General features: G+C 39.9%; 1 protein-coding gene across 1 annotated transcript; it reads right to left on the bottom strand.

Moving 5' to 3' along the window:
* Window positions 1-17,887: 17,887 nt before the first annotated feature.
* Window positions 17,888-20,755, bottom strand: hoxc4a (homeobox C4a). The gene is made up of 2 exons (XM_067239579.1): window positions 19,698-20,755; window positions 17,888-19,168 (listed from the first exon to the last, which is right to left on the bottom strand). Exons 1-2 carry the CDS (start codon window positions 20,131-20,133, stop codon window positions 18,786-18,788), a joined length of 819 nt encoding a protein of 272 aa, XP_067095680.1. The 5' UTR covers window positions 20,134-20,755; the 3' UTR covers window positions 17,888-18,785.
* Window positions 20,756-21,147: the final 392 nt, after the last annotated feature.

Raw genomic sequence — 21,147 nt, 5'->3', positions numbered from 1 at the left:
ACCTTCTGCATAATCATTGGACAGGGTAGCATTTCATGGCCGGCCTCTTCAGCACCCACTAACACATGGTGAGATTGCTGGACGACCATGGACAGGGCCATCCCAGAGGAGAAATTCGATCTCTGATTGATGGAGATGACGTGCCCTCTTGGTCTTGGCCAATAGCTGGACATCTCAGTCAGTCGGAGACAACACTGATTAACAAAGGAATGCCAGTTGTAAACGTGTTAGACGTGACCCAGTTTATGGACTGGACTGTACGGACTAACCACAACCCACTATAGTTACTGTGAAAGTGGATAGTTCAAATAGTTCGGATTTAAATCAAATGTAGGCATCATGAATATGGACACGAATTATATAGTCTAGAGGAACACGTTCTACCATGTCTCACAGGTAAGGTGACGTCAGCTATACTAATGTCCTCCTATCGCATTCTGCTGGGGCCTGTCCATGTAATTAATACTCTTACAACTACTGAAAACTTCAATCGGCCTGAATCATCTGAAGTCATGCCCACACTAAGTACTTGTGTGCAACATGTACTGTATATGTGGTACATTAAACAGTACTAAACCATTTAGGCTAATCTGTGCTTTTAACCAGTTGGTAAGACATAAGCCAATTGTGCACCAAATTTGAAATCCAATGTTTTTTATATATAGTATTATTATTACTTTTTCTTTGCATAAAACAAAACCATGATCAATGAATTGAAAGCAGGCTCTTGAATGAGTTTCTTGAGTGTGTGTTGATTATCAGAGACTTCTGTGGGAGGCTTTGCTTATGTGAAAGGCACACTTAATGGGTTCAAAGGTCGTGACAGCTGGTATTTAAGGGTTCAGAGGCAGCAGATTTGTAATTAGCCTTTGAACAACACCAAAAGGTCTCACAGAAAAAATTATGACAGAGAAGAGGACATTTTGTTCTATGAAAGTCAACAGGAAGGTGAGCGTTAATTTAAAGTTCACTGCTGTTTTCTCTGGACACTTGCCTCATGTGCCTTGCCTCATGTGCCTTGTCTACAATAATAAATAATAGCCTACATTCTGGTCGTGTTTGTTTTTATGGTGTAATGAGATAAGTTGACCTTCTAGGTCTATATGTAACATTTTCCCTCAGAAATAGTAAAGTGTAGTCCCCTCTCTCAAAACATAGTATAATGCCACGAAAAAATGTATCAAATGAAATGTTATGTAGGCCTACCATCTGCATCTCTAGACACACAATCGATTCAGATCTGATGCAGATTAACAAAAGGCCATATTTAGGACGATGTACATGATTTAGATTCATATTGCAATTATAAAATGGAGAACATTTAGTACGTGTTTAATCTTCAATAAAACTAGGTGTATGTGAGATGATTGTGTGATGAACGGTTAAAATTGAGCATATTTCTCTTGTAAGGGTGTGCAAGGAAATATACTCATTGTCCTCATTTGTCAAACTTGAAATAGTTGCAGACCGCTCCCTTTACTTAACATCTATAAATAACATATTAAAAACGTGTAGGCTAAACTGTAGCTGCTGGGCAAGCTATAAAAGTACTACATTCATATTGCACTTAATTCATTCCTCATTCCTTAATTCATTACCTTTATAGGGTAAGTTCTGAACATGTGCGTCTCCCTCAGCCATAATAATAGTATTACATTTAGTCATTTAGCAGACGCTCTTATCCAGAGTGTATTAGTAATAATAACAATATATCTCATTTTATAAATATGTTTTGATCGTTACTCATAATGAAACGTTATAAAATAAAACAATATTTGACTCATATTTAGATTATTTTATTAATTACAATTCGTAACACATGGGTTATGAGGAGGTGAAACGATACTTCTTTTATAATGTAGTGTACGCATTAATACATGAATCTGATTAATCCAAAATGCCAACATTTGGGGATTTAAACGTTTTAATATGGCTGATATTGTACATTGGTGGTTTGAAAACGCTATTATTATTGGAAGTAACAATGCTGAACATAACATTATTTGTAATAATAAAAACATTACAATAATACTCTTTTTATTAAATCTTTTTTTAACTGTACAATCAATAGAAAACATTTCTTTATAATCAACAACTTCCAACTGCAAAACAGAAATATGGTCCCAGCTGGAGAAGTTAATGGAATTCTACAGCAGCGATGTGCTGAATGACGGAGTGTAATATATCCCTTCCCTCCATGCATTTGCATGGTACACTTATCCATCTTCATGTCAGCTCGGAGGTTACTCAGGGTTCACGCGCTAGCTTGTTTCTCTCCCCTACACTCAATAAATAAATCTCTGCAGCTTTCTGTTTACCGCCTGAATATAAATTTGTTTGCAGTCGATCGCAGACCTGTGTGGAGGTATTAGAAATTGTATTTCAGTAATGGCTTTCAGCAGAGGGAGGGGACGTTAGAAGGGGATGAGTGAAAATAAAATGCTATAAAAACAGGTGTGTGCTATCTTTGCTTTTCCCATATGCAAACAAATGTAATTTTTCAAAGTAAAAACATCTCACCCTTGGTTTGGATTTAAATGAAACAATTGAAAAATTAATTGAAAAATTATTATTTTTGTCTATACAATTAAAAAAGTTTTCCTTATAACAAGGATAACTGTATTATATTTTGCATGTCCTATGTTCTGTATTTGATTTGAACAATTAAGATGTTTGCTAACAGATTCAATTTGATCTACTCTCAAAACACTATTTAGGATACATCTCCCAGCAGCAGATGTGATGTCAGTCCACTGACCACAGTCATCTTGAGTTGGCTCTCTCCCCTGGACAGATTGTATCCCTTAAACAGACAGATTTGTCAGGGCTGATGATTGCTTACAGTCTGGTTTTGAATGACATAAATGAAGAACCTGGCCATTTGGACGTAACACAAAACAGCCAACATCATCGATTTCTCTCTGAGAATGTGCTACCCAAAATGAATGCCTAAATATTGGAAACTCACATGTTTATTTTACTGAACTGTCGCCTGTTAGTTGGCAAACAGCAAGAAAGTGATAGAAAACATCTAAAAGAAACAATACATTTTTGTTGCATGCCATCCTCCAGCTACCCAACCCCACACATGCCCCAACCTCACATTTTCTCTCCTTGCAAGCCACCTTATTGCCTCTAGAATTTCCTTCATACCTTTTGTGTCTTTTGTTAGTACTGGAGGTGAGGTACATAGGGGGAATACGTAAGTGTCACCATGCTGGATCTAAAAGGATATTGACCCATGATAATTTGTTTTCCCCTCCATGCTCTGGTCTGTGTCAATAGAGACCAGAAGCCTGGGGACCACAGTGGCAGTGGTGGGATTATCTCCTTGAGCTTGTATTGACCCCCTCGGCCCGTCTGACAGTGGTCTGTAATGATGGCTGCCGCTGCTGACACCAGACTCCCCTTGTCCAACCCGGGGAACACTGTCAAGCCTCATTATTTTTCATCTTTCGACCCCTCAGAGCGCTGGGAATTAACCGGCGTTGACAGATGACTGTCACCGCCAACCAGGGAGGTCATTGCCTGGTAATGCAGTGAGACCACCTGTCTGACGGTGCTGCAGTATAGAAGGGCTGGCCAATCAGTGAACCACTGCTCAGGTCTACCAGTGCCTCACAAGTGGGACAACCTACTATGGTGGTCTGAAGACACTTAAACAAGCCGACACATGACACAGAGAGGGATAGCAGACATACAGACAGACACACAGACACACACTGTCACATAGGCAGTCCCACAGACGTCAGTCAAGAAGACAGGTAAGCACACACCAACCAGACACAATAACCCTAACTGACCTTGAACAAAGAAAAGAGCAAGAAAAATGATCCCAGATCTGTATGTTCCTAAGATCATGGGTCTGTCATGTTTCTCGGTTTCCAGGACTGTGTCCAGAGGTCCAGATGAGTCTGTCCATTCAATCATAACCGGTTTGAACCAGTGGGAGATTTAAATGGCTGCTTCTACCTCAGCGTTGTTCAATGTTACACTCCCATTAAAGTAACGCCACAGTAAATAAAACACCCTCATTATCAGGATGAAAATGCTACCAAACGGCCAGGTACGGCACATAGCAAACGACTGCACCCCACCAGATGTGACAGGAAAGCAATACAGTGCTCGCCATGGCGTGACGTTCCAAGAATATGAATACCGTCGCTTCGCAGCTCCTCTGAGCTAGGAGCCTCTCAGCAGGCTGCATCCCAAACATCATGACAACACACAATCCGTCATCTCCCCACTAGCTGCTGTGCACACTTCTGGGTTTCCGGAGTTCTCACTGTGGCAAATGAGCAGGGTTAAACATGAAACAGGGAGAGAAGTTCATCATGGCAACATGCTCTGTGTCTTCATACGATAATACAGCTCCCGTTTGCTCATGTAATGAAGACAAACAGACTGCTTTTCAAAGTGATCCGTTCTTTCGGTGCAGCTTTATTGACCGTTTGTTACAAGGGAAATAAGTCTTCTGCCCTTGTGCTTTTTCACCTTGTGTGTCACAGCACACACCGGATAGCCGCAGTCAGTTGCACTGCTTCTGGATGGGAGGCTACAGATTAGAGGTTTCAGTTCCAGCCTCAGGGGCTCAACAGTAGGGGAAATGAGTTCGGAACTAAAACCAGGAGCAAACCAGTTGCCCCATCAATTCTCACTTTTCTTCCAGCTCAAGGTTCTTATATGGTATTGTTAAATGCCCATAGAAGCATGAAGAAATCCAGAATAGTTAAATCATTCATGATAAGTATCCACAAACTGTTCCTATTCTTTTAAAAGGCAGAAATAGTTCAAATCTAGTTCAGAATGTATGGATTGCAAGCAGCACGATAAAGCCATTGGGTGTTCCATCCTTCTTGAGGGATCAATGATGATCAACATGTGACATTTACACCAGTGATCGCTGTGATTACAACTTCATTCATTCGTGTGGTGTGTGTCAAGCTACAGTATACAACAAACCCTCAGTGCCGGCTGCGTCGCATACACTTTCATCAATGACTTACCTTTTTATTGTCACCGATCATCCTTAACTGGAATGCATTTAAAATGCCATTGATCTTGATAATGCCATGCTGTAATATGACAGTAACAGTTGTACAGGATTCAAGAAGTCAAATTTTGAAGATGTATGACTGGTAGGAGGTGAGTTATAATCCATCTACCTGACTGATGCTTGGGCTCAGTTACGCATGAAGGAGCGGACAAATAAATAAAACCCATAAAGGTGACACAGGAAATTGATACTTAACAATCCTCTTCAGCAACAAGCACCTGGAAAGAGTCCTGGACAGCAGAATTACTGCCAAGGAGAGGGAGAAGTAGAGGCTAAGAAGGTTAATGGTTATAAAATTAACAGAATTAGCTAGAGGCCACCTGTGAAATTAAGCAACTGGTTTATTATTTGAGCAATGCACACATCTTTGCCTTATTAGCCAAAAAAGGAGCAAGTTTGTTCAACAAAATAGAAAAAGATGAGAGCTAATAATACACTTAGTACTGTCACATATTGTAAATGGATGTGATCACTATACTGAACTTTGTCCTACAGTATAATAATGATGTATTAATGTAATTTACAAATATATGTACCTGTTTCTCCAACTTTCAAATCAATTTCAACAGTGTTGATCACGATTTTCATGTGCTGGGTCAAGCTTCAGTCTTTTTCAGAACAATATTATATATATCATCGGCAGACTTATAAAGGGAACAGTTTTTGGAGAACAAATAATATGCTTGTGGTGCCATGTTTTGTTAACCCTGGTAGCTTAGGGCAACCAGAATTGTGAGTCCCTGTTACCCTCCTCTAAATTGGGTTAGTCCTAACGTGACGTTCAACATTATCACCTCTCTTGCTCTAGAACAAGAATTTAAAGAATCCTGTAATATGCTCTCTTGCTCTCTCTCTCTCTCTCTCTCTCTCTCTCTCACTCTATCTCTCTCTCTCTCTCTCTCTCTCTCTCTCTCTCACTCTATCACTCACCCACTTTTTCACTGTTTGTGTATATGCTTTGTTCTAAGAACTGCTTGTGTCAAAACCTCCATGGCCATGCAACCAAGTAGTAGCCCTTTTGAAAGAGAAAGACTTGCCCAAACCTGCAGTGCTTGGATGTGCTTATTGAAAGGAAGTGCTCAGAAAGAGGCGCTAAGAGATCTTGTCATGGTGCCCAGTGGATTCTGAGTCTTGTGGTTGGACCGCTGGAAAGACTGCCTTGTCTAGATGATTAATGTTGGGGAGCTTGAAGGCAAGAGCCAGGCAGAAGCTCGTGGGGAGAGATTGTGTAACATGAATGCACAATATCACAGCGTTTCTTATTCTGGCCAGAGCATGGGTTAATTGAATGCTGTTTGGGCCAGATCCAGGACTCTTTAATCATTTAATCTTCACGCCAATAGAAAATGTTATTCTGTGTAGAAATTAAAAGGATAAACATGACACTGAGGCTATACTAGCCACAGGAAATTTTATTTTGCAAGTGTTTCAATACATCAAGAGAAGACATTTATTGTACTGTCTGTAACAAAAATATAACATCCTTCCATATGAACAGATGCTGGTTTATAATTCCAAAGCTTGGCTAAACATATTTTTTGCTTTTTAAAGATGCTTATAAGAAGTGAAAATTAGGTCAGGGGACACCGTCAATATATTACACACAAGGAAAATAGTACATCCTTACGGTAGGATGTAGGACAGTTTATAAAAAATATGTAGTAAACATGCATACATATACAAAAGGTCTTATTTCTGAATCAAAACATGTATAGACACAAAAATAATTTAATGATTTTGGGAAACTATTTCGCTAAATGTTAGACAGACTCAAAACTTGAGCTAAATCTACAAGAAGCCAAACGGCAAATAACTCAGACTTACGCTAATCTTTTGGGACCACACAGACATTTAGAGGCATGCAGGTACATTAAAATGAAACATTCCGGAAAAAGATCATACAAACAGATGTTAAAGGTGTGTCATGCTTTTTCACAGGTAAGTGTAAGTCGAGTGATTTAAGGGGTCTGGGAGAAGCCCATGACATTTATAATAAGCATTCATGTCAGCGTAGGAGAACCGAGTATCTTTGGATACAGAGGAGTTTTTTAGGAGACACGTGGGCCAATGACTGCTCTCAGCCACAGATATGGAAGACTGAGGACCAGCTGCTGCAGTTGCAGGTAAGGTTGTATGGGGAGGGCCAATAGAATTAGCACAAATGTATTGGCTGCTGCTTGCCTTAGTGTGAGGATCAAGGGCTGAAGAATGGCCATAGTCTATGAGAAACAGGTTTGGAGAGACAGAAGATCTGACCACACATGTACCGTTGAGTACTGAGTACCCACTGGAAGAACCAGGGCAGAGGGAGGCCGTGCTGGTGGAACACTGAGATGATGGCCCTTCTGTCTGTCCGACTTTGTGGTCCTTCTTGGACTTCATGCGGCGGTTCTGGAACCAGATCTTGATCTGGCGGTCGGTGAGCTTCAGGCCAGCAGCCATCTCCAACCTACGATCCCGATCCAGGTAGGGTCTGAAGTGGAATTCCTTCTCAAGCTCCACCAGCTGGGTGCTCGTGAAAGTTGTTCGGTCCCGCCTCCCTCTGTCTTTACCCTTCACTGGAAGATATGGCTCGCCTCGACTGTTGACTGGAAATCAGAGGCATAAAAAGAACTCTAATCAGCTGATCAGTTTTTTTCATATTCCTGATCTCAACAACCATTAGCAATTCTAACTCTCCAATATACAACAGTTTAACTGATCAACTTTTCCGACAGTATATGTAGAGAATATTGGAGTTGCCTGTGACAAGATGTTCTATTTCTTGTCTGAGACCACAGTGCTTGGGGAAACTTTGCTCCTGTACAGGCACAGTCTAGGGGAAACATCTGACACCTCCAATGCTGTGTGACAACACACATTAATCACACCTACACACGGAAGCGTACCTGTCAAGTCTTCATTTCAGTCACTTAAAAGGTACCTTGGGACCACCATTGAAAACAACCACCCTTGGGCAAGTGCTATACCAGCCTTCTTTTAAGAACTAGGTCTTGAGATAAATACAGTAGATATCTTGCTTTTCTGCTAAAAAATACCTACTTTTTACAAACGACTCAATACAGTTCTAAGATTGTCTCATGTACATTTGGCAATGGGCAAGTCATATTGTAGACAATATATCCAGACTGAGCTATTCCAATAAAAATCAGTACAACAATAAATCCACAAACCCACAATGCCACAACACTTTACAATATGAATGAGTGTTACACACTTGTCAGTATAGGAATCAAAATTTGGACTTTATAATATAATGAGAAAGCTATTCCTATCATAAATCAAACAAAGATAGTAGAAAGCTATTCACTAATAGTTCTTACGTTTCTTTTTTGAATTCCTTCTGAAAGATTTCTCCTGACCTTAATATGCTTCTACTATGCCATGGATGACCCATGAGAAAAGAAAGTTTAGTTCTTGCAGATAGTTACAACGACAGTTCAGATTCTGTTCTGCATTTTGTGTAATTGTATTTACCTAACTCTTGTAAATCTGTCGTTCTCCGGTCGTTGGTACGCCGCCAATCTTTCATCCAGGGGAATATCTGCCTTGATGAACAGCGGCTAGTAGGTGGACAGCAACTCTTCAAACTACTGATAACCTCTTTGCTACTGCTATCATTTTTGTCCACCGAGTTCAATACGCTCCAATATGTGTCAGCCTGGTACCACCTGGCGTTGGCAGAAGACGGGACGTTCTGCTGGACAGGTTGGAGTTCTCCAACTGCTGTCTCTTGGCCTCCATGTTTTCCCGCGCTTAGTCCGGAGATGTATCCAAACTTGCTCGAAGTGGTGCCCTGCACATGACATGGTAACACATATCGGTGGCCTGCCATATCCGTAAACTGCAGTTCGTTGGTTTGGAAAAAATAGACTGAACTATGCCCTTAATTTATATTGATAAATTATCTTTAATATTCAGTTCAAATAATCTAATAAGGAAGGAAGAGGAGATTAGATGTGCATTTAGACTGTTTTCAGGACTCATATTTACAAGCATGGTGCCGTGGAGTCACGTGGGGCCGTCCTCCAATAATGGCTTGCTGGAGTTGCAAGCACAACTTCATGGCTACGGCTCCTGAGGTTTTTTTCCGATTATCCAGACAGAGTAGCAACATGCCTGCACGCCTTCACCTATGGATGAAAAGCAATTAGAATATGAATAGTGATACCGGAGTAGAGTTGATTAATCATTATGCAATATAAGAGAAAGACACCGAAAGGGGAAAGATGCTGAGAGCGAGAGTAATAGAGAGAAATGATGGGTAGCCTATAAAGGTACTTCCACATCATGAAACCAAATGTTTATAATATTTAAGTAGCTGTTCATTGTGGTTCCTGTGTGACAAGATGTTCTAAAAGACTGAAAACGGCGATTGAAAATCACTTCGGTTTCCAAAGTATGTGGTAGGTTATTGATATATCAAACACACCTGCAATGGATTCGATTAACCTACTTCGATCTTTGAAGGACCAGTTTCAAGATACAATCGATGCCATAACAAAACGTGTACTGTAAAACTCTTGTACGTGAATGTATAATTTAAATATGAGTTTGATATTAAGAATGTGTTATCAAATTAAACGTGATGTGTCTTAATATTATGTGAATGGACTTAAAATGTTATACACAAACTGGGCATGAGCGAAAACGTCATCGTATGTCTATTAATTTTCATCTTTTTAATTTGGTCTAAAAATCTGGCCGGTCTTCAGTGCGTAGGTTATCATGCTCATTCACTCTACGTAAGAATAACTCTAGGTAGCAGGTTATTGCAGACTTAATTCTCTAAAGGATTTATTAGATTCTATGGGAGTGGTCAAACAAAGGATTTTGACAATCATTGCCACACAAAGACAACGAGATCAGCTCAAAAGAATCTTCTGGACACAAGCATTGGATCGAACTTTTAGGCATTTATTGGTCGATTTCAATGTTGACGTGTCTTGTTTTGTTACGTCTGTCAAATTGTAATCATGTTTTGTGATATTATTTCGATAGAACCCCCACTTCTGGCTTTTCTCAGCCGTGCCCAGACAACAAAGAGATAGAAAAAAACATACAGTGCAAGCCCTGCTCAATCCATACTTTATTTAAACACTGTGCTTCATATACAATTAGTCTTTCTTGTTCCTATGTGGCTTCTTAGCATGGTAATAGGCGACTGTAATTTTTGGGAGGAAATGCTGTTGATTACTTTACGAACCATATTACAATCATGACAAACTCATCGAAACAGTTAAGTAGGGAGACCGGGGCTGGTTGTCACACGGGTTGGTTATCACAGAGCTCATTACAGCCACACTAGGGGGCGCTGTGTAAAATGGTTCTCAACGTGTGCCCTCTTTGTCTGAGCTCATTCATGTTATCAGTATGGAAATAGAGCTAGCATTCCTGGCACAAGAGAATACATTCACATTTAAATAGTAACTATCTACTTTTGCTTAAAATGTATTATGTAACTTTGTATGTTTAACTCATCTCTATGTTGTAACTTTTGTTTAAGAAGGGAATAGCTAGACTTTCAGTACTTTTATCAGATGCTAGGTCAAGCCATGTGGTTGCTAGCTAAACAATTAGCTCAAGAGTTCAGAGGGGGGGTTGGTTGTCACACTGGTATGGGGGTTGATGGTCACAGTTTAAATATACAGCAATATTTGTTACAAAAGTTTTTTACATTTTATAATTCATGATTCCTTTCTTATACTGATGGGTAATGTTTTTTATTTTATGTTTTGCTTTAGTAAAAGCCTTAATATTTCTATGCCTGCCTCTTTCTGTGGATAAATAAACATCCAATTAAACACATAGGGATTTAAACACGTATGGCAGAAACTGTATTGGTTAACACATTACATCTTGTTTTAGGAACATTTGTAATTTTTTGGTATCTCTAGGTTAAGAAAAAACATTATTTCTTGTTACAAGTCGCATTGGCATTGACAGTGACAACCAATCCCACCCCCTGTGACAACCAACACCGTAATTCTCAGAGTGTATTTTGTGGCTTATGACTTCATGTTAAAACGTGTTATGTTCATAAAGGTGATATTAATTCACACCCATTACCTTAAGCTTTGGACCAATAATGAAATTCGGCTTCTAAAGTTTACTGGTGCTGAGAAATACTGGCGAGTGTAAAAAGTGTGACAACCAGCCCCGGTATCCCCTAAAAATATGACAAGAACACCTGTTCTTGTCATATTTTACCTTTTACGCTACCTTTTGGAATGATATGGTTTGTTTGTCTAACATTGTCATTATATATCTAAATGAAGAAATAAATACTATACTACTAATAGTCTGTACATTTTTACCACTGTTTCAATAAACCAATGCAACAACGCTGCCGTAAGAAGACTCCAGGGATGGCTCTCATCGGTGATGGATTATGCACTCTGGGTTGAATACCATGGCTGAGCTTCTCGTTGCTCAGATGGGCTACCTGCTCTATCAGTTCACTATGTTGCCACCAAGCACGGTGGAGTATCCTCAACCCTCTAAGATGTACCAGACAACTGCTCTACGTAACCGACGTTTATTTAACCCTATTATTTAACCCCCGTGGTGTTCATGTTTGTGTTAGGTATACTCATCCAATGTTCACGGGTCTGATGAACCCAAAATAGTATTGGGGGTTTAAAACAATATCAGCCATAACAATTTCTGTAAACGAATCACCACTTTGCACCTGGCTGTTGTAGCTACAGTGTGGGGAAAAAAGTCAAATTCTTACATAATATAAAAGTAATGTATCGAATAATGTATTGTAACAACATCGTGCAGGTTCCTGCAAGCCATTTTTGTAGTTTCACAGGTAAAAAGTGCAAAAAAGCAGGAGACTGTCAGACATGCAGGAAGACATACAGGTTATTGATGCTTTGTTTGAACAGCAGCACCAGAGAGGAGGAAGACAGATGGCACACAGCAAAACCTTTAGTTTAATTTGTCACTTTTTTCACTTACAAACTTACTTTTATCTCCAGGTAAAGTGGACACGAAACACCTAGGCCTAAGTAATGTGTAAGGGGGGTGGACTGAATGAAAAATGTGTACTTTTACATGTTCAGAAAATGAGCCAAGGCTCATTAATCAATAAATTAATTGTATAATCAGAAAACATAAAAAACCTGAACACCACCAAGGGTTAACACATCACAACACTTGTAAGCTATCATGGTGAAAATAAATGACCCGTTTGTAGCCTATTAGGCTACTATAAGGAATAACGGTAAGAAATTAGATTCCGGCACTCGAATAGCCTATTGATATGCACGAAGAGATAATCAAGAAGAACATTAACTATAGGCTTCTTGAATTTGAATTGTGCCACAGTTCCAATATAGCTAAAAGCTATAGGGTGGAAAATAATACAATAGGCTTACTCGAGTTCTTCCTTGGCTATTTACTGTAGCCGACCAGAACATATATATATATATAATATACAAGTTGACTTATTTGCTTTATAAAACCACTGTGCATGGCATCATTGGTTTTAAAATTCTGACATTTTCAACGGTGTCTCTAAACTTAATAATAGCCTAATTTACTTAGGGGAGCTTTGTGGACGGTTCAGTGAAGGCCCAACTACGCCAATGTATATTACACGGACGTTATACGAAGAGATTATGTGCCATTAATATCGCCATCTTATGTCAGTGTGGGTGCAAGTATCCTATTATTTGTAAGAATTAAAATATTATAGTCCAACTAATATGATTATGTTACTTTTTTGATCCTTGTTCTTGTTGTTTACTGCAGCCCAAGTGTTTATAGGCAAACTGGCACCATCAGAGGCTCCTTTAGAGAAATCAGAGAAAGTAATTAAATTCCCTTGGTTTTCCTTGCCTCAAACCGTTGAACACATTCGCTGAATTTGAGATATAATCTATGATATACTAGCTCAGCACGAGCACGACCATAATTTAGCTCCTCGCGCCTCCACCACAATTCTCCGTGAACTCTGTTTGAACCGCCTCTGTAGCAATAAATCATTTTTCTCTCTCGCACAAAAGCGCGCCGGTCGCTCTGGGTGTCAACCCTTTTACAATTCCTCCTTACCTTCTGCGCGCTCTTGGTTGCTGGCACAAACAGCTAAAGAAGTCACCGATAGGTGTCTATAATTTGCAATGATGAGTAACAATGAAACTCAAACCAAGCTGTTACACAGACTACCTTTTTTTCGGCCACATTTTACACAAAAAGGTTCGTTTTCATTTAGTTCGTTTTTGTCGAAGGAAGCATGGACCTGTTCTCGTATTTTCAGGCGACAGAGCAGGCCAGATAAGAAGAGACGGAGGGAGCTGGGGAGAGGACGTTAATGGGCAAAGGATGTTGTCGGTTAAAACGGTGCATACAAATGGCCCTGTCTTGGCAGAGCTGGGAGAAGATTTATATGCGCAGCGCCCTATATTGCTGTAAACAATGCAGAGTGAAATGAAAGGACTGGAGTTTGCAGACTGTACTTAATAAGTTAGGAAAAGATACACATGGGCAATTTCCCAAACGCATGTCCTGTCTTGACTTGAGCATATTTGGAAGGTTGCGCATTAATGTGCAAACATATTGGCAAGTTTTCTTTGGCATATGCGCCTGGGTGGCTAAGTATCTGCTAAAGCACTTTAACCTAAACCCAATCCAACATCTCTTAAAAGAGATATTATATGAGAAGACTAAATCCATACAATCTACATTTGAAGCTATGACACCATTGTAGACGGGTGCATGAATGCATACATGGATTCCTAGGGATACATGACTTGTCTTTATAATGTGGTGACCATATTTAGAGATAGCCTATGATATTGAAATGTATTTTGATAGCCCGTGATAAACTTTTTTGGTAGTCAAGTGTTTTATTATTTTGCACTAGATCACAAAAACGCCTGGAAAATATCAGGTTACCGTGTTGCGCCCCTGACACAATTCCTTAAACAGGAACATTCCCAAATGATGGCTCTCTGTAAACAAGGTTTACCTTAAGTTGCAACCAATGACAACCAAAGGCATTAATGCATAACATCAACTGACAGCTAACTGGTTAACAGCAAAAAGGGTCTACCTTTCTCAAAACGTTCTGTGTTGTGAGAGCACACTAGAATTTGAAGACATATAGGCTAAACATTCAACTAGTGGTCAAACAGAAACCTGGTAACAATTATTGGATTAAATGTAGTTGAAAACAATTAATTTATATTAGCCAACGGCTAATTCAGCATCTTTAGAGGGTAAAGTTGTCAATTTTTTATATTTCGAAGGTGATATGGATGCTCATTCACACTCATACACTTGTCCGAAGCAGACGTTGTACATCTGCTCTCTGGGTCTTAATGGACGGGAGAGTAGATTTACGGATTAATGACACACCCACCTATCTGGTCAATGCGAGAGCCGCCATGTCCCTGGAAAATAACACGGTGACCCCTGTTTCAACTCTGTGCCTTTATGCAGCTGCCACGGTTGTCTTTAAACAGAATAGCCAACAATTCTCTCCTCTCAGACCTAGGGCCCACATTAGTTGAACACAACTCTCACCTGCGGCAAGTAGGACGGAGTGTTGCAACCTGGCATTAAGTAGGCTGATAATTGTTACGGCAAGTAGGCCTACAGTTACTTGATCGTATTGAAACGATTTCACGGCAGTTTTAAGAAAGCATGTAAGACATTGCACGTTTATTGTAAAGCAAGTGGACTTGCGACAGTCATAAGTAGGCCTTGTATAGGCTACTGTAAAATAGAATACGTCCTGTCCTATACGAATAGAGGCCTAATTTAAGGCAAATACGTCTTAACAACGTATCATGGGTATTTGTAATCTATGCAAACTGCCGTAATATGTTGGCAAGGATCTCTCAAACTCAACATAATACTTAGTGGATTTCAAATTAGAACATCTTAACAAAAAGTTTAAATACATGGACATGAGCCTGCTGAAATAGGGTGTGATATAGCCTAAATGAAGTTGGCACTATTGGGGTAAAAGGTTTTATGCCTTTTCACAGATCCAGACATGGTCATAGCAGGCTACAACTACGTGTTGATGTGAGCCCATACTAGATTAGTTACAAAACAATGAACATAAACTAACACAACATGGAAATAATTATTTTCTACGTTCTTAATTATCCTGGGCACATCAACCAAACTATTAGTGAATTGGGTGCCAATGAGACGTCACGGTAAATACTTTCTAAATAGGCTACTTTTTAAATCAACAAAAGAATGTTGCATTAAACATGTATATTTACATGAGAATATTGGATTGCAATTGACATGTCCAGTCCGTGCAATAAGACAGGAGATACGTGGCTATATGTTTTATTTAGAAAAAAAGGCATTAATTCGCCAAATTGCATTGTAACAAGTGAGTTTGTTGTAGGCCTAATTGTATAGGCAATGCGTAAAGCATGATACGAACCCGTCCTTTTGCAAGTTTGCCATGTACTCTCGTGACATGTGAGTACATGGCTTAAATTTGTTTAAATCCTGCAGCATGCAACCATTCTCCAAAAAAGAGACTTCCGAAGCCTCTACCCTGAGATGCCGTATCACCCTACAAAGCAGCTAGTATGTCTGTCATCACTATTGGGTATGTACACACTGCACTTAAGAGTAGGCCTATACAGATTAACTCGCGTGTAGGATCAAATTACGAGCCCATTTTATAACTAGTTAAGATTTAAACATATTTTTGTCTATTTCATTCGTTAAATATCAGAAGCGCTAAGAGGCCGAGCCGAAAGGCTTATAACTGCTCTGATTACCAATCACGACAGTTTTTATACAGGATCGTCATGTAGGCTATTATACTTCCAAACATTACAGCTAGGCTTATTTGCAAAGGAAGGCCTATGGAGTAAAATATTTATTCACATTAGAAATAAAGCAACACGGTCACGGCCACTGGTGATTTAAAGACAACTTTCGATATTAAATGCAATAAACAAACAGAAAGCGCATTTGCATAGCCTATCACCGACTTTTGTTAGGAATTCATATCTGATTTTGCATGATCACACTCACATAAACTGCCAGGGGCACAATTTGCAGGTCCTTCAAATTTGGAGGGTGTCCTTAAAGGTTAGCTAGACGCGCAAAAGAAGAGAGTTGGCCGAAAGTTCACCGCTTTCTCGGGTCACCACGGAGCCCAACAAAAGAGTACCACATTCAGAGGTGCCCTTCAATGGACCCATCAATAGGCCCATCGCAGAAAAACCCACAAAGAAAGTCAGTGCACTGACGAGGGCAAGGGGGACCAACGAGGGTACACAGAAGGTACACGTATAGAGAGCCCATCGGGTCATGGGGTTGAAAAGGTCGGCCATCCTGACTGAAATGAGTCTAATGGGACAGAAAATGTGTCCTCGGGGTGAACTCGGACTTCTCGTGGTTCGCCCCCTAACTTCAATAAAGTACCTTTTCAGCTTCGCGACATGGAGGCGTCAGACCCTTGAAGGAGAGTGGAGGGATGCTGCGACTGTGGCGTGCACATTCATTCCTCTCATCTGTCCGGCTACATAAAGGCTTATGAATTTAGTTCTCAGCGCTTTGCAACGCCATTCCAAAGTCATGTCCAAGTCAATCTTAAGTTTAATTTAGGCTTCCATATCAAGACTCCACGTTGGAATTTCCCTTTTAATTAATTAAACCAACTATTGAAAATATGTTGTTGTTATTATACGTAGCCTAATTATTAAAGCTCAAAAACATTTCACTTTGGAGTGCAAGATTGATTAACCAGAATACCTCGGCCCTTTGTCCTCCTCTGCCCCCCACCTAGCAAGGCGTTTTCTGATGTCCATTCAAGTCACACTGTTTATATATTCTCTTAGGCCTACATTCTTGCACGTTGTTGATGACGTGTGTTTTTTACTTTGCCCACTGCAACATACAAATATTAGTATATTATTAGTAGGCTATTGATGATGACCAACTCTAAATAGAAAGAAGAAGCCTTGTGACTATAATGTAAATACGGAATTGAAATGGTAAAACGAATAGAATGTATGCATTTCATAGTGGCATCGTAATAGGGAAGCCAAAGGGCACCAAAGACTGTTTTCATGAGAGGACTAGGGCTTCGTATTTTCAATAGGCCCTGACGCAGGCCTTGGCTACTTACAAAAAATAGATATGGTGATGACGTTGCTAGTAGACGTTTTCAAGCGCCACCTTTTGAACAATATCTTGTCAGAAACAAGCATTTTTCAAGTGTATTTTGATATTAAACAAAACGCCTTAAGAACAGTACTTTCAAATATGTTTGGAGTTTTGTTACAATGTTTTTTTTGTACGAACTGTCTATATTAGGCTACATAGGCCTAGCATGGCCTAGGCCTATCAAAACAATCCATAACAAAGGATACGACGGTTTGTTTTTCTTGGAAATAATTAGGCCTGTATTATTCAAAATATTGTCATGATTCTAGATTGCTTCTAGAGTACAAGGCCTCCACCTCCCTAAATAATTTCTCTCAACGTTACTGCCTAAACCAGGAGAGCATGAGACCATGACACATTACACTGAATTGTTGTCTACGTGTGGATTCAAACCGTATACAAAATCCTTGGTTTAGCTTAGCTAAAACCATAAAATGTGACCAGACACTTTTTATTTCAAACAACGTCAAATGTCTATGTACAGCTCTATGAGGTAACAAGTAGTAGCCCAAATAGTTATCCAGTCCAGCCAAAGAAACTGGTCGTAAGCCTATTGCTTGCCAAATTCAGAGAATATATTTGAGATTGAAGAACATCCATGCACCACATTATGTCCAGACATGTACTGCATTTCAAGTTTTATTCAGAAATTATTTAAATTTAATTGCACAGGCTATAAATAGGGATGGTAGTTTAAAAAACACAGAGGACAATTTAACACTGAATTAAACGTCCCTATGTAGTATGGTCTATATTTACAATCCGTTACTGATGACTGAAAAAGCTGCACTTCAATTCCGTAACATAATTACGCAAGCAACATAAACACGTTTGACAAGAGATCGTCTTGGACATCAAAAAGTCACATTTTTAGATTTCAACATCTGAAGAACTACAAAACGTGGACGATAGCTGAGCAAAGCAGCTAAAAACGTAGTTCTACCTCAATGGTTATGAATGAATTTCAGGCAAGCGAATGTAAAACTAGTAGACACTCACTGTTTTATTGACCAATATGATTATCACAAGTACACTAATCTCCGTTTATTGCATTTCACAATAATTTGCGTTGAACGGCCTAAAACACAACATCTACATCACAAAACTAAATTGTAATTAAAAATTCTGTATTTGAAATATGCGAGGTAATTCACACATTGCCTAAACATACACGTTCAAGACCAATGGTGTGTGTTCCAGCTTTTTACCAAAAATAACCTATAGGTCTATAATATCCTTCCAGTGTTGTTGAAATAAATAGATTGTGCATTTCACCTTGGGCAGAGCAAAAGAATAGCCCACAATAACATTTTGATAAAATGTACATTTTTTCCTTCATTCAAAACAATTTTCATAAAAAAAACAATCTCATTTTTGTTTTAAATAAATTAAACCCTGTGTCACGTAAAAATTATCCATCGGTATTCGCATTAATCCATGCTATATAACATGCATTTTATATAACTTTGGACTAAAAGGAAACCGCACAAGATACCTACGAAAACAAAATATATCATGTTCTATAAATAACCAGTCATTTTTCAGTCTTCCATGTTCAAGGGGTTGGCCTTTATAACCGTGTAATATCCTCGCCATGCTGTGCTCCGGGAAGTTCATCGGGTGTAGACACAACGTTAGTAGCCGAGGCAGCGGCAACTGCGCCGGCAGCTGAAGTTGTGTTGGACCCGGAGGATATGCCCGTTGAGGAGGAGGAAGATGACGATCTGACTTTGGTGTTAGGAAGCCTATGGTCTTTTTTCCACTTCATCCTGCGATTCTGAAACCAAATTTTGATTTGACGCTCGGAGAGAACCAAGGAATGAGCAATCTCGATGCGCCTTCGCCGTGTTAAATATCGGTTATAGTGGAATTCCTTCTCCAATTCTAAGACCTGCTGCCGAGTATATGCTGTCCTAGACCGCTTGGCGTCCGCTCCATTGTAATTTGGGTTCACTGGACAGGGAGAAGTAAGGAGAAAAGGAAACAGAAAGGGGGAATGAAGGGGTAAACAAGAATAGCCTTAACTTATTATATATCCATGTTAATGAGGGGCATAACGTTATTTTTTATGTGTGATTGTTTTCGTCTTCAAATAATCTAAATGGGAAGTTAAGAACTTCTCCCTGCAGTCAGAGGACACCCACATCCAACATGCGCTAAATTATTAATGTAAGATTACAAAGCCCTGTCTTTTTTAAATTCAGCTCTCCCTCTCTCTCCATAGCGCAATACATAACAGCAGAAGCCACATGGTGATACGGCTGCCCTGAGTATACCTCGGCTATAAAATTTATGGTGGGTGTAATTACCAATGCCGAGTCGTAAATCCGCCTCAATTGTGCCATTTCAAAGGCTTCTCTGCTATCGTAGCAGGGGCTGGCAACGAGAGGGGAGTAAGAGGGACTGATAAAGGGAGGGAAAGGGAGAGAGGAGTTAGGAGAGCTGGAGAGGATGCAGAGAGATAAACACACAAGTTTCCTACCAGTGCTGACGTGAATTTTCTTCATCCAAGGGTATACCACTGGCTGCTTGGACGAGGCTGCGCTGTTTGGATGCTCCGGTGTAGCTTGGTTGCAGGCGGAGGTTGCAGCCGGTGGGGTGGATGGGGACATTGATAACTGTGGGGTCTCACATGAGGCCGGTTGTCCTTTTCCTGCAAGCAGGTGTGCCGAATGGGGTAGTCCATGTCCTCTTGGTGTGTCAGGTTCAGGGATGCTTGGACAGTTATATTGGCGTTCTTGGTAGCTCGCCCGCGGAGGATATAACTCCTGATGGTGATGCTGGTAGCCAGGGTCCCTTGCGCGGCTATAATATTCTGGACTATGTTCTGGGATGTAGCTATTTTGCGAATATTCCTCACATGGAGGAAATTTCGGATCAATGTAGTTAGAGTCCATCAAATACGAGCTCATGATCATTAATTTCGGGAGTGGAAAATAATTTTTCTAGCTTTGTCGTTTTTCTGCTCCATAAAGCCCTCCTACTTGCGAGCAGCCCTGTAAAGTTACTTTTACCACGTGACCCCAAGGCCCAATAGCAGAAGATGAGGTAGTCCCCGGATAAGGAACCAGAGGTATCAAACATACCTACGGTTACCATTGTGAGCATAATCTCTCTCTCTCTCTCTCTCTCTCTCTCTCTCTCTCTCTCTCTCTCTCTCTCTCTCTCTCTCTCTATCTCTATCTCTCTCTCTCTCTCTCTCTCTCTCTTTCTCTCTGGTTGAGTTAGCCACTAAAGCAGTTGATCTGCAGCAAAACATGCTGACTAAGCCCATTCTGCAAACAACATTAACTTGTAATACATCTCCTTAAATAATGAAATTATAAAAATAGATAATGTACAAAACACTGATAGCCACTTGCAGTCATTATGGTATAGCTTCTCAAATCCATAGCTGCCAGGACTATGCATACTCACTGACAATGCTGTTGTACATGGGAATAGGGATCTATTCTTCACACTTGTACCTGTACGAAAGAGCTTAGAACTATAAAGTGGAATGGGGAGTGGGAGCAGACGATTCACTTGGCCGGCGTAGTATTTCAGTCGCCCATGTATTCCTGTAGAGACGTATTTGCGATTGTTAGTACTGAACACAAATTCGGTTCTACAGGGTACATATAGACAACTAATGAGTTTGGCTTATGGAAAAGGCTTTCTCCCAAGAAAAGTAAGAAAATGTATGTAGATGACATTTAATGGAAGAGCAAAAACGTTCATTAAACTGCTTGATATAAAAGTCAAATGCAAACAAGATGCTGATCTCATTATGACGGACACACTAATCTGCATGCAGTGATTTGCGATACAGCGCATCAGTTTGAGACATATATGTGTCCATTGAAAACTGGAAAATATTTGCTCTGTTCTCCTCTATACGAGTATACAGCTAAGTGCATTAAGACTAACACACACACAGACACACACACAGG

Source organism: Osmerus mordax, chromosome 7, assembly GCF_038355195.1.
Source record: "Osmerus mordax isolate fOsmMor3 chromosome 7, fOsmMor3.pri, whole genome shotgun sequence".
In the NCBI taxonomy this organism is placed as follows: domain Eukaryota; kingdom Metazoa; phylum Chordata; class Actinopteri; order Osmeriformes; family Osmeridae; genus Osmerus; species Osmerus mordax.
This window is presented reverse-complemented; position numbering and strand designations above follow the sequence as displayed.

Coding starts and splice junctions, on each gene's coding strand:
- hoxc4a (XM_067239579.1), bottom strand. CDS start 20,133: ATGATCATGAGCTCGTATTTGATGGACTCTAACTACATTGATCCGAAA. Junction 19,169..19,697: donor GAAAATTCACGTCAGCACTG/GTAGGAAACTTG, acceptor CTCCCTGTCCAG/TGAACCCAAATTACAATGGA.